At 32.5% G+C, this 15,101-nt stretch overlaps 1 protein-coding gene and 1 long non-coding RNA gene across 5 annotated transcripts in view; one reads left to right on the top strand and one right to left on the bottom strand.

The window, feature by feature from the left end:
• Nucleotides 1-15,101, bottom strand: part of LOC106474357 (peflin-like) — a 29,391-nt gene that overhangs the window by 8,968 nt on the left and 5,322 nt on the right. For 2 of the 4 annotated variants that reach the window (XM_022402665.1, XM_022402667.1), the window contains exons 3-4: nucleotides 13,041-13,228; nucleotides 9,278-9,423 (exon numbers count right to left, since the gene is read on the bottom strand). In XM_022402665.1, the coding sequence (XP_022258373.1) occupies nucleotides 9,278-9,423; nucleotides 13,041-13,228 (334 nt within the window). Of the gene's footprint in view, nucleotides 1-5,236; nucleotides 5,668-8,525; nucleotides 9,424-13,040; nucleotides 13,229-15,101 lie in introns of those variants that run through there. The other 2 variants (XM_022402666.1, XM_013935049.2) reach the window with 2 other exon arrangements.
• LOC111089707 lies at nucleotides 874-4,866 on the top strand. The gene is made up of 3 exons (XR_002613931.1): nucleotides 874-892; nucleotides 3,395-3,566; nucleotides 4,703-4,866. It is a non-coding gene; the product is annotated as an uncharacterized LOC111089707 (long non-coding RNA).

Genomic DNA, 15,101 nt, shown 5'->3' with positions numbered 1-15,101 from the left:
GCAGAAATTGAGTCTCGAAAGCAGAGACTGTAACTCCTCTCTATTTACCTTCGAATAATAGGCTTAGCGTTGAGACTGTAAATCCTCTCTATTTACCTTCGAATAATAGGCTGAGTGTTGAGACTGTAAATCCTCTCTATTTACCTTCGAATAATAGGCTTAGCGTTGATACTGTAAATCTTCTCTATTTACCTTTGAATAATAGGCTTAGCGTTGAGACTGTAAATCTTCTCTATTTACCTTTCTGACAGTACTACTTGCAAACGTAATATACTTTTCTGTGTGTTTAAATTTTAAAATTAGTTATGGGGGGGGGGGCGTCCCGGGTGCCAAATACGTTAGGTACGCCCCTAGGTGGTTGTTATTCTCACTGTGCAATCAAATACAAGACTCGGGTGGACAAGTTAGCTTATATCCGCTTCTTGCTGAAATTCACATGTGATCGTGGGCACGTATTTGTAGGTGACGTGTATTGCTACAGACTCGATTTCTTGTTTCTCAAGGTTTCACCGGGTTCCGGGCATTAAGTAGGACAAATGTAAGGGGGGGTTCTACTAAATTATCACATCGATTTAATATAACTTTGTTTTAGAAGTTTTTGGTCACAGCGAAGATATTTTTATAATAAGAGGCGAGCTCGAAGATTCAACATCCGTTTATTTACATATATATAGAAATTTTATTTATTAAAACTACGAAGAGATAAAATAACACGTATATGTTCTATGAAGATCCCGGATAAAGTCAGGGCACTAATGAAATGTATGGAAGGATGATTAACAAGAAGAGAAAACTAGCCTTTGACATGGCCTTCTTTTCAATCCAGTCCTATATAAATATCTATGATCCATGAAAATGTTAACTTATCTCGGAACAGGAAATCTAACAGGAGGTAAGTTGTAACAATCATATACTAGGGTTTTGTTAGGTTCGGAGTTTAATACCTTTTTCTTTTCGAGATGCAAAAAAAAACACCCGCCAGAGTATAAAATATTCAGGTATTTGATAAACGTAACAGAAAATATTCATCTTAAATAACCGCCAGAGTGTAAAATATTCGGGTATTTGATAAACGTAACAGAAAATATTCATCTTAAATAACCGCCAGAGTGTAAAATATTCAGGTATTTGATAAACGTAACAGAAAATATGTATCTTAAATAACCGCCAGAGTGTAAAATATTTAGGTATTTGATAAACGTAACAGAAAATATCATCTTAAATAACCGCCAGGGTGTAAAATATTCAGGTACTTGGTAAACGTAACAGAAAATATTCATCTTAAATAACCGCCAGGGTGTAAAATATTCAGGTACTTGGTAAACGTAACAGAAAATATTCATCTTAAATAACCGCCAGGGTGTAAAATATTCAGGTACTTGGTAAACGTAACAGAAAATATCTATCCCAAATAACCGCCATGGTGTAAAATATTCAGATTATTTGAAAATGTAACTGAAAATACCTTAGGTAGTGCGGTGTTTTTTCTTTGCGCAAAAATATTGAAAAATTATGATAAAGTTCAATTACGAAAAGAAATAACAAAACTAAATAAAATAGCCATATCATCACTCATTTATGTGGTTAAAAGTCTTTCAAATTTTATTGTTATCTCTAAATAAAATGGCAGCTGTATTTTTTTTTCAAAAGACTATAACAGCAGACGACATTAACAATAAATCCTAGTAATGTCTAGTGCCTTAATAGATTCATTCAGTCTAATAATTAGAGATTGTATTTTCTCGCCAATAAGCCTATAATAATAGCAGTAAACAATTCAACAGAAATCACCCGATAATATAGGCCATAAATATGTATCAAACAAAAATTTAAGAATAACTATGAAAGAAGTTATAGATAAACGTTACTGTTGAATTTCTTGTCGAACTGGTAATTGCCTACTTTATGTTTTAAACTATTAGATTAAAAAAATTTGAACCTAACTTACAAACCTTCTCTAATATATATCAAAAGATATACAATTGTCTATTTACGATAACACAATAAGTTGAGTTTAAAATCCACAACTAATCAATAGTTGTTACGATAGCACTCTCTCAGATGTTAGGTTTAAAAAAATCCTTTGTTTACTTCATTATGTACACAAGAAACAAATCTTACTTTTCGTTAACTTGCAATATTTGCTAAAAAAGAAAAAAAAAGAGTTTAAAATGGTAAGATCTTCGGCAAGTTGCCCATTTCTTACTTCTTTTTTTGTTCAATCAAAATGTTTACAAAATGGAATTATTATTAACCCTCAGTATAAACTGCAGGATTTTCCTAATCGGTGATTCTTTTAACAGATGCACTGCTTACAATAAATTGTAAACTACGTTTCTAAGCAGAAACTCTTGTTCTCTACAAGGAAGTAAACAACTCAATAAACCTGCTGATATGTTGGCACTCTTAATCCACTAGAAATAGATATTAGAAGCAGGGTTCAAGTAAACAAATCAATATCTTAAAGTTCGACTATAAAAAAGTCGTAGATGGGGAACTTTTTACCTTACTTATCTTGTTTAAATACGCTTTATAAAGGTGTATAGTGTGTATTTAAAACCATATTTGGACGTAAACTGTAAAGCGCTGATCATGGTGTCCCTTTTATAAAGGTGTATAGTAAAGACACCATGATAGAGCTATACAGTTTACGTCCAAATTTGGTTTTAAAAACACTTTATAAAGGTGTATAGTAGAGATACCATGATAGGGCTACACAGTTTACGTCCAAATTTGGTTTTAAAAACACTTTATAAAGGTGTATAGTAGAGACACCATGATCTGCGCTATACAGTTTACGTCCAAATTTGGTTTTAAACTCCTCTGATGGGTAGATTGTTCATGATCTGTTGTAAGAGTTCTTTATTAACCCTGTATTTCTAACACATTGATTTTGTACCAGTTCCTGGGATTTTGTACTTTGTATTTTTAAATAAACTGTATAAATTTCTTTACGTAAAATTACTTATTCCGTAAGCTTCTCAGATATCAAGTGATTAGAAGGTCCGGAATTTGAGTCATAATATATGATCCGGACTTTAAGTTTCAGGAACGTTATTTATTTTGATGATCACGTTACTAGTGTAAAATAACGCAGTAACTACTGTAGACTTCTTGTTCTTACTCTAATGAGTACTTCTGAATCACTATTAGTTATGTCTGATCCTTGGGGTCTGTGACCTCCGACCTGGACAGTTAACTAATACGTTGTACTAGGTGTTGCTTAGGTTGAAAATATCATATGTAATGTTTTACATTAATTGTATTTTTGGTAACATTTCCCTGACAGAGAGTTTAATGGTTTTCAGCTGTTGGTCTAATAGTTGTAGATTATACGTTTTAAATAAGGTTTATTGGTTAACACAGATACAATGATTTTAACTAATATTTACAGGTGTAAGATGACACGGATTGGTTTCTGTGTTCTTCTTGCTCTCTGCCTTAACTTTTTGATGGAAACAGAAGCAGACCGACTGAGCCTAGAACTGCTGTCAAAGCATGTAATAAGTGTCAACAACCGAGTGCGCTCTGTTGTGGCTTGGGCAATAGAAAATGTTGTTCTACAGGTAAATATGTTGTCTTGTAGGAAGTATTATCTAGTAAGATGTATTTGTATGAAGTGTTATATATCTGTAGGAAATGTTACTTAATAAGATAAATATATATGGGAAGTGTTACTTAATAAGATACATATATGTGGGAAGTGTTATTTAATAACATACATATATATGTGGGAAGTGTTACTTAATAACATACATATATGTGGGGAGTGTTACTTAATAAGATACATATATGTGGGAAGTGTTAATTAATAAGATACATATATGTGGGAAGTGTTAATTAATAAGATACATATATGTGGGAAGTGTTACTTAATAAGATACATATATGTGGGAAGTGTTATTTAATAAGATATACACGAGTTTGGTGTGTCCAAATTTTACTTCTCTAAACTCAAAACTTTATTTAATACAGCAAAATATCAACGGTGTACAATTAATTTTTAAGCTACATAATAAATTCAGGGGAAGCTGAAATACTACTCAGATTAAAGATGTAAAAAATAAATAAATTTAAGTTATTTATGAAGTTAAAAGCCGAGTGAGTTTTACCGTTTCTTAGGACGAGGAATTACACAAAACCGACTGGCTTTCTGAAAAACTCAGGACAAAAAATTTTCAAAGATGTTTTTAAGACAAAATTGATGAAAGATTTGAATAAGCTTTTAAATAACTTTATAATCATAAAGAATTGAATTATATTTTGATTCATTTGATCGCACGAATCATTTCACTTTTGAAACTTTAGAATTAAGTTTTGAACAGTTTATTTTATAAATACCCCAACTTAAAAAGACAAAGGAACGTGAGCGTTTTCTTTATCGCAAAATGTTGTACAATAAGCTATTTGTGCTCTAATAATGGCTGAAGACGGCTTGAATGGGTAATGAAGGTTTTGTGCTCTGTCCACCACAGATAATCGAACCCCAGATTTTAGCGTACAAGTCCCTGAACTTACCGCCGATTCATCGGGAGACAAAGAAATATTGCCTTTAATAAATATATTTTGAAAGTGTGTGTATATATGCGTGTGGTTTTAAATAGGATTTGCTGTAATTCATGAAATATACGAATCTATCTCTGGATGTTTTCCTTAGAGAACAAACAAAAATTCAAACATTTTTATTTCATTAATTTTACAGCGGTTAAACCCGGGTTCTGTAGACTGAATGGAACACCAGGTGGCAAATGTCCCGACACGTGTAAGAAAGACCAAGATTGTGAAGGACGAAAGAAATGCTGTGGCGGTTGTGGAATGACGTGTATAGACCCAAGAGACTGAACTTTCGAATTCAATATATTTTTTAAATATTTCATTTATTTTAAATTACTTAGAAAAAAATCGTTCTCTGGACGGTTTGCTGAAGTATTAAATAGACAAAATAAAATATATAAGCTACTCACATTGTCATAAAGCTATGAATTAGGTTTTATTTTGAGTTCGTCTGATCGCAAGGGTCATTCCACTTTTTGAAGTTTATCATTTCATCTAAGTATGGAAATCTTGGTAAGAATTGGGTAAAATAACAAGAGGTTCAGTGGAAATGTTTCACAGAGGAAGAATGAATTACCTAATTCTGATTGAGTTTGATGAATGAAAGAGACTGGATAGAATGTGTAACAAGATGAAACTATCTTTATTCACAAAACAAAATGCCATTATACTGAACAAGAATGTACTTATCCACTACGGACTGGAGATCTGTAATACTGCTGAGGACAGAGAAAATCATTACAAGAAACAATAATGCTATTCTTCTCGGGTCGCGTGCGCTACTCCACGTTACTGTTGGTCATTCCTATTACAAAATGAGGTTGTATCCTCAAAAGTAATAACACTACAGTGAAAACGTTTCCTGTCTGCTCCTATATAGTATGTTATACTTTAAAGAAATCTTCTCCTGAAGAAGACACACGTGACACCATAAGTGAATGATCCAATACAATACGTAACTAGAGGTAAAGAAACTTAGCTACTTCCTCGAATAATGTTCTATATCAAGTTATGCATTCCATATTGATTAAGAGGGTAGAAAACATGTATACGTGGTACTACACCTTTCTCTTTTTATCTTCATGCTCTCCTGATTTCCCCTGACTTTAAAATCTAAAAATCGAATTAGATAAATGTTCATATCAGTCATGAAAGTTGTGTAACTGGTTCTTGCCCCTGTAAAACACTTGTACAGACAAGGAAGACAAAAAATACAGTTTTTAGGGTTGTAAGCTTTCAGACTTACCGCCATGACACTTGTGGCCAAATAAAAAGCAGAAAATATCAAAATAAAGAAGCACAGAGTAAAACTTTCACATAAATCATGTTAAAATGAAGTACAGTAAACACAAAAAGTATTTTGGCCTTGAATTAAAAACTTAAAACAGAACATTCGTTCCAATTCAAAAGTATTAAATAACTTTTAATACTGAACACAAAATAAAAAAAAATTACTAAAATAGAACCTGAATATATAAAAAGGAAACATATCAAATTACAAAATAAAACGTTATTACAGAGGACCATATGAAAATAAATTATTTAAATACATCAAGTTATAAAACTAAACAACTAATTAGGAAATCACACTTAGATCACAAATGTACGTATTTACAGGCGTTTGCAATCATAAATTCAACACATATACAACCGCGTACAAAAAACAAGGGCATCAAATACTTGGATGTTGAAAAGGTTAAATGGGTGTTTATTAAAACGAAAGGGGAATTCACATATAGTTCCCTCATGCACGAAACACACGATAACCATTACGATGAAGGTTAAAGTATCTGTAAACATACCATGCACAGAATGATCTAGCACGAGTTGATGAAGGTTACAATTCTGTACAAAGGTATAAACATTAATAAATAAAACGGTTAGCAGAGATCCACAAAACATTTGCTATCAAATTAGTATCTTAATGCAATAGTAATTCTTTAAATACAGGATTTCTAGAATAATATAAAATAATTCTAATCGCAGACACCGGAATCTACAAGTCCACTTGTCTTAGGACTAGCAGTAGCTAAACCTTTATTAAGTATGGCCTATATTCGATAAAGAGATAAGTTAACACTGTAGCTCGTGTACGTTTTTTGCTTTAGTTTGGTTAGGGCTAACTTTACCGCACTTAATACTATCAATAAATAAACTTATAATATTATTCTACAATCTAACGTTAGACTTTTTTAAAAATTTCATAAGCTGTTAACATGTTATACAATACGTCTACTAAAGTATATTTACATCTGCTTTTTGTTTACATTTGTTGAAATGAAGTGTGCATGCATGTGCATTAAGATAGTAGAACATGCATACATATTCAGAACAGATAGAAACTGAATATTATTATAACAGATGACATAAAAATGAAAGAAATTGGTCACACTCATGTGCACCACCAACCTAATCTTGACGATAATGGAAGCCCCATCAACAAACTCTCAAGAGAGGTAGCCTACCATATGATTTCCTTGATCTGAGCCAGGTCAGTTCAAAGCCAAAGCACCTCCTCCTATCGCTGAGATGATGGTTATTTCACACTCATGTGCACCACCAACCTAATCTTGACGATAATGGAAGCCCCATCAACAAACTCTCAAGAGAGGTAACCTACCATATGATTTCGTTGGTCTGAGCCAGGTCAGTTCAAAGCCAAAGCACCTCCTCCTATTTCTGAGATGATGGTTATTTCACTTCAAAACCCATCCTCTTCCCTGTTGTATAATGCCCAAGCTATCTCTTCATTTCCTGGCTTGGACTTAGAGTGTTGCTTCAAAATCTGTATCTCCTGACACACAAGCCCCTACATGATGACATCAGTGAGGCTGATGGGATTTAAAACTTCGGTTGCTACAGTGGCAGTTATCTTGTCTGACTACCACTATCTTACTTTGAAGTTAAGTATTATAATTCATCTGTTTGTGTAGCTAAGGATGGTCAACTGTAGGTTTAACAGTGAAATTATCATGTTGATGTATTCAGAACACCAACTGGCTATTTGGGTAAGACATCACTATGGTGTCAGTGTACAGACAACATATGTCTGATAAAAAGTGTCAGGCAAGCTTTCACTCATAACACTAAATCGTGTGTGTGTGTGTGTTTCGTAGTTAACATCAAGAAATGTGACCTGGTGTTAAATTCTGGCTATTTGTGCTGGTATCTTTCAAGTAACTGCTTTACTGACTCAAACAGGTACAACCCACTAGCCAAATGTACACACCAGCACTGGAGTGACCCACACTGCTTGCATACCAGCACAAAAAGTAATCAGCATTGCCTGCACTTTAGACCAATTTTCTGTCAAAACATGTGGTAAGTAAACCACTTCATTATGGTTATAAATCAATGTTTGCCATTTAATTGTTGTATTAGCATAATGTGCTTCTATAATCAAACAAGTAACAGGGTTGATTATCACTTTATAAAGCCCCCATGGCTAAAATGGTAAGCATATTTGGCACAAGGTTTGGATCCCACAAACCAAAATGTTTGTATTAAATTACAACAATTTCCTTGAGAGCATATTATAGAAAACAATACTTTTAATTGCCAACGATGTAAAATAAAATAAACTTGAATTAAGAATAAAACAGACCTAAAATATTGCTTTGATTTATGTGTGTTTGTAATTAAACATAAAGCTACACAATGGGTTATCTGTGCTGTGCCCACCATGGCTATTGAAACCCAGTTTTTAGCACATAAGTCCATAGACTTACTGCTGAGGCACTGGTGCACCCAGGTTCTAGACTTAGTTCATCAAAACGTGTCAGTTAATAATATGAAAGTGACAGTAATTAAATTTTGTTTTAATTAGTTTATTAACTAAAACAATCATATGAATGCACATTGATTTTAGCTTCTCTAAATAAAAAATTAATGCAGTTGGAAATGTAAACCAGAAAATAGATTTTTAACCACTGTTTTCACACCCATACTGTTCACCAAAACTACATAAAACATGGTTTTGTTACAAGCATTTATTTGAAACTGTAAAGACATAAACAAATACAGAAACAGTTATTTTACAACAGTCATATAAGGAATAATTATCAACTGAAATAATTGGTTTGTATCTGCCACCAGGAGTTCTAATAGATTAAACATTCACAATTTGTCTGGAGATTTATTGTTACCAGGATTTAATGATTCAGAGATTTGTACAGGAAGTACACTTTATCTAGAGATCGATTAATTCTGTTGTATTAGCGTGATTTAAGCTATGGTACTATAGTGAAGAAAAAATGTCCTTGAAATTGAAAGGTGTTATAATAAAAAGTTAAAAATAATACAATAACCTCAAAAATATTTGGAGTTTCTTGCACTCTTTCATCACAATATAGAATTCATTGTCACAGTTATCATAATATTATTTTTTTAGCACTGTTCACCATGCATCAACAGTTGGAGTGTTTCCTTGTATTAAAAAATACATTAATTCCAATCTTAAATAGTTAAGACAACATTTTTTTCATTAACATTTTTTCTTTCAATTTTTAAGGCAAACTGTGTATAGTTGTCATAAGTAAATAAAAATACATCATGAAGATGATAAACCATTAGAAGATCTGTATATTTTTTTATATAATGGTGGTAAATATCTTTGTATAATATGTGGAATGTAAGTTGAGATACAAGAAGTACGAAGTTTATTAAATAACTGTATTATCTATAACTACTTGTAAAAATTCCTCATACTGTAGGTTTATAATACCTGTCTGATCAGTGTCCTTGGCACGAAATCCATCGGTCAGAGATTTCAACATGACACATATCTGAATAAAGTCATCTAAATTGATCGCTTGGCAACCAGTACGATCAAACTTTGTCATCACTAACTTACAGAAGTTCATGGAAATCCTGGAAAACAAACAATATTTTATTATTTCCTTACTTTCTAAAAGAAATGTCAAACAGGAAAATCGTGAGATGTTCCTTAACTGAATATTGAAAATAAGTTCATAGAATAGAAAATTATAACTGGTTTAAAAATAATATAAGCAGAATTCAGAAGGAACACAAACATACAAAGAATAAGATAAACACATTAAGATCTTCAGTTAGTTTTTTTTTACCGTACTTTTCTGAAGGATGTCATTAACCATTTTATATGTGGGTTCAAATTAAGATGTGAATGACACACGCTACCTAGACTAGTTTACCTATCTTCTATCATACTACCAGTAACTTTAATTCCAAATTTTTCTGTTATTAAACATAGTTCCAAAATATAAGAGAGAGGGATTGGAAGATTTTCTTATATACTTCTCATACTGCTAACAGTATATCATGATATTGTCTTGTTGGGAATACTAAACACGTTACAGGTTAGTTGGAGATACTAAACTCGTTACAGGTTAGTTGGAGATACTAAACACGTTACAGGTTAGTTGGAGATACTAAACACGTTACAGGTTAGTTGGAGATACTAAACTCGTTACAGGTTAGTTGGAGATACTAAACTCGTTACAGGTTAGTTGGAGATACTAAACTCGTTACAGGTTAGTTGGAGATACTAAACTCGTTACAGGTTATTTGGAGATACTAAACTCGTTACAGGTTATTTGGAGATATACTAAACTCGTTACAGGGTATTTGGAGATACTAAACTCGTTACAGGTTAGTTGGAGATACTAAACTCGTTACAGGTTATTGGAGATACTAAACTCGTTACAGGTTATTTGGAGATACTAAACTCGTTACAGGTTAATTAGAGATACTAAACTGTTACAGGTTAGTTGGAGATACTAAACTCCTAGGACATCTTTAACCCTCATATTATCATGTTTTGTTAGCTAAATAAATTGGATGAAACTGTTGTGAAATCTAGAAAAATGAATTACTTTGTATTTTCAGTAATAAAATAGATGTTTAGTCTTTGGTTTCCATTTTTTAATTATCAACTATTGGTACTGAACACAAGAAAGTATCCTTAAATTTGATCAGGTATACTTTATGTGTTATTCTTCAGATCCTATACAGGCAAACATTTACCTTCCTGCACTCACAAGTCCACAGGTGGACTTAAGTAAAGGACTTGAGAATCAATGATAAAAATTATAATCCACAGGTGGACTTAAGTAAAGGACTTGAGAATCAATGATATAAATTATAATTCATTTGTTTAATCTGGTTCACACCTTAACAGTTGTTGTTGTTCACGAGTACTGACGATATACATATTGCCTAGACCACTACTATGTATCCCCGGCAAGACTTTTGGAAGCCCAGAACTATTTTTACATTCTTTGAGTCCTAAATCGAACTTTGTTACTATGATTTTAATGTTGGATTCAGCACTTCTTCAGGAATTAAGAGATGTGGTTGAACAACATGTTACTAATTTCACACCATTTTATTTTTCTTCTTTCTCTCAATTCAACCAATCAGTGCACGTGTTTAGACTTGGACAGGACCAAAGGCAGTTAGTTCAGGCAATACTATCAAGTGGTTGTTTAAATCATGCACTCGTTGTTGTGAAAGTAAATAAATATACATTAGTGCCTCAATTATTCATGCTGGTTTTGGGAAAGCAAAGAATCGCAGAAAACAAACAGCGGATAATCGAGGCACTAGTGTATATCACTAGTTAACCGATTGTTTAATCTAAGTAAACTTTTTCGATATACACAAGTTTCTAGTTTTAAATTATAATCTTTTTTACTGTTGTTTAATTACATTATCATACAAAGTCATCATAATCATAAAAGCCAAGTATCCGTCAGTCAGTCCTACTCGGTTTCTCCAAATTGTGTGAGTTACACGAGTCTAATTCCACTTTTTTCTCCTATAATGCTCCTCTTTTGATTGCCCATTCTTGTTTTAGTTGAATTCAATCACTAGCATAGGAGTAAATAGCTCCTAAATTTTGACAGTTGTCCTACTATAGACACGGAAGTGCATTCACATCTTATCAATGCCTGTCAAAAATTAGTGGACATCTATGCTTGGGAATTATTACGAAAAATACTTTGCTAAAACAGACTGAATATACCAATTATCTGTAGGGAAGGGGACAATGCATAACTGGGTGACACCCCAACACAACCTGAATATGCATCTGTGGTTAAAGGAGACCCGCCATGCAGCATAGAACAGCGGACGACAACTGAAGTTGGGTGAAATCTTTAAGAAATCTTAATGTGTATTTTTGTATACTATGTTTTTAATCAATAATCAAATAAAGTTAACTAAGTTCCAAATATTTTGAATTCACTTGTGGTCAGCCAGTTTAAATGATGACCCCAACAGGTTGATCTGTATTATTATTTATTCACCTGTGGTCAGCCAGTTTAAATGAACAACCTGTTGGGGTCCGTCTTATTCTATTGATGTGAATATTGTTGATTTTTTGTAACGTCTTATTCTATTGATGTGAATATTGTTGATTTTTTGTAACGTCCTACTCTATTGATGTGAATATTGTTGATTTTTTGTAACGTCCTATTCTATTGATGTGAATATTGTTGATTTTTTGTAACGTCTTATTCTATTGATGTGAATATTGTTGATTTTTGTAACGTCCTATTCTATTGGTGTGAATATTGTTGATTTTTGTAACGTCTTATTCTATTGGTGTGAATATTGTTGAATTTTTGTAACGTCTTATTCTATTGATGTGAATATTGTTGATTTTTTGTAACGTCTTATTCTATTGATGTGAATATTGTTGATTTTTTGTAACGTCCTATTCTATTGGTGTGAATATTGTTGTTTTTTGTAACGTCCTATTCTATTGATGTGAATATTGTTGATTGTAACGTCCTATTCTATTGATGTGAATATTGTTGATTGTTTGTAACGTCCCATTCTATTGATGTGAATATTGTTGATTGTTTGTAACGTCCTATTCTATTGATGTGAATATTGTTGATTTTTTTGTAATGTCCTATTCTATTGATGTGAATATTGTTGAATGTACAAGTTTCTTACTTTGTGTTTCACAAAGTTTATTTGTTCCATGCTTCATCCAAAAGTTTAATATACTAAGTAGAACTCTTACATATACAAGGCTTACTACATTATTTTACCCAGTATGATGATATCCCATATTAAAAATTCTGTTAGTTATGTGTAAATATAATGGTATGAGTTCCTACAAACTTTAATAACAGTTTGTCTGTTCCTGAAATTCCAAAATTATGCCTATAAATTCTGTAGCTTTTTTTAAACTTTGAGAATTAGATTTCCAAAAGGATACGGTATTCAGGTACTTTGATTTCCAACGTAGAAGTTTTAAGATTCACATTAACCATCAGATTCAACAACCAAGAATGAATCATATAGGGAAAGAAGCAAACATAAGTGAATAAATAATAATACAGAATTACAAAAAATCAACAATATTCACATCAATAGAATAGGACGTTACAAAAAAACAACAATATTCACATCAATAGAATAAGACGTTACAAAAAATGCATTAGCTTCAAAAACAAATCATATCTTTTCGTAAATAAATTTTAAAGTGTGCTTGCCTGTAACCAAAAGTATGAAGTGCTTGATGTAATTCTTGAGCATCAATATTTCCCGAACGATCTCTGTCAAAACTGTCAAAGCACTGCTTCCATTGTTGGATGTAGTTCCACAACAACGCAAATTCATGAATTTCTATTGTGCCAGTATGATTTTGATCAAACATTCCTATCATTAAACGACAAGTTTCCTGGAAATATGTACATTTTTCTTTAAGGATTAAAACTACACTTAGCATCTCAGAAATTTTAACATATATAAAAATAATCTTTTAATTTCATACACAAATGTCTAATAATAATAATAATAATAATGAAATACACATCTTTCAGCACTCTTGATAAAATCTATAATAACAACAAGCATAACATTAAACAAGTTTGGACCATTGAAGTAAACAAGGTATAAGATATAGTTGTAAAATATGAATTTTAAACAAGAAGATCCGGTCATGAAAGTAGTTGTAGTAGCAAAAACAATGTAAGAAACTCCCTTGGGAAGATCCAGTCATGAAAGTAGTTGTAGTAGCAAAAACAATGTAAGAAACTCCCTTGGGAAGATCCAGTCATGAAAGTAGTTGTAGTAGCAAAAACAATGTAAGAAACTCCCTTAGGAAGATCTGGTCATGAAAGTAGTAGTTGCAAAAACAACACGAGAAACTCCCTTGGGAAGATTTGGTCATGAAAGTAGTTGTAGTAGCAAAAACAATGTAAGAAACTCCCTTGGGAAGATCCAGTCATGAAAGTAGTAGTTGCAAAAACAACACGAGAAACTCCCTTGGGAAGATCCGGTCATGAAAGTAGTAATTGCAATGTAAGAAACTCTCATACAAGACAAGACGATACATTTTTTGAAGAAAGCCACAACTATGAGTGGCCAAAGTCAAACTTCAATAGATGAACTAAACAATCAATAATACTTTTGCCCGAAAAAAACCCAGTTTGCTGGGAAAACAACTTTCCACAATGTTAATGGGAGCAAAATACATCAGAGTAAATCATAATGATGTGCTCCATAACTTTGTCAATGTAAGAAGACAGAGATATAAATCGGTGAGAAGAGAAACTTGACACACTGAAGAATAACACATCGAATCCTTGGGCAATTCTTCAAAACCTTGTTGTCATTATATAATGCCACAAGAAAACTCTTGGTCTGACCATCAAGATGAGCCAATATAGCATAAGAAATCTGATCAGATCCTGAAAATGTGTTTCTTGAGTGAAAATCAGTTTGTAATTCAGAAAATATATCATTAACATGATCTTATGAATTCTTTAGAAGCTCAGTGACAGAAAGAGTAGAGATCAGGGTTCCAAGAACATATCTAACAGAAAGTTGGCAGAGTGATTGCCCAGGAGGACTAACTAAATTGTGAGTTTCATTGATGCATCCTTAATTGTAAATCTGAAAAAACTACTAATCTCTAGTTGAAGTAGAAATAAAATTCCTCCTGCAATTTTGTTTTATGATTAAAACTATATCTACAGAGTTTTGGCTTTAGTGAATCCTTCAAGTTTCAAAGAAACCTGCAAGGATTGCTGATGGATGTACCAAATGGCATATGGCAACTAACCAGTTTAATTCAGCATTTCACCAAAAAACAGTGAGTGAGAGGAATGTTACAATCTAATTAAAATATATATATGTATCACAAACAATCATCACATTTTAACAAAAATAGATCTAAAATATCCAGCATTTAAATAAGAAGAAAGATGGTAAATTACACACCTGTAGAACAGTCATCTCATTTACTTGTAACACAATAGACTTGGGACAGTCATCCCATTTAGGGGGTAACACAGTAGACGTGGGACAGTCATCCCATTTACGTGTAACACAGTAGACGTGGGACAGTCATCCTATTTACGTGTAACACAATAGACTTGGGACAGTCATCTCATTTACGTGTAACACAATAGACTTGGGACAGTCATCCCATTTACGTGTAACACAGTAGACGTGGGACAGTCATCCCATTTACGTGTAACACAGTAGACTTGGGACAGTCATCCCATTTACTTGTAACACAATAGACTTGGGACAGTCATCCCATTTAC

This window comes from Limulus polyphemus, unplaced genomic scaffold (assembly GCF_000517525.1).
Source record: "Limulus polyphemus unplaced genomic scaffold, Limulus_polyphemus-2.1.2 Scaffold7113, whole genome shotgun sequence".
Taxonomy (NCBI): Eukaryota; Metazoa; Arthropoda; class Merostomata; order Xiphosura; family Limulidae; genus Limulus; species Limulus polyphemus.
The sequence above is the reverse complement of the archived record's forward strand: the minus strand, read 5'-3'. Positions and strand labels throughout refer to the sequence as shown.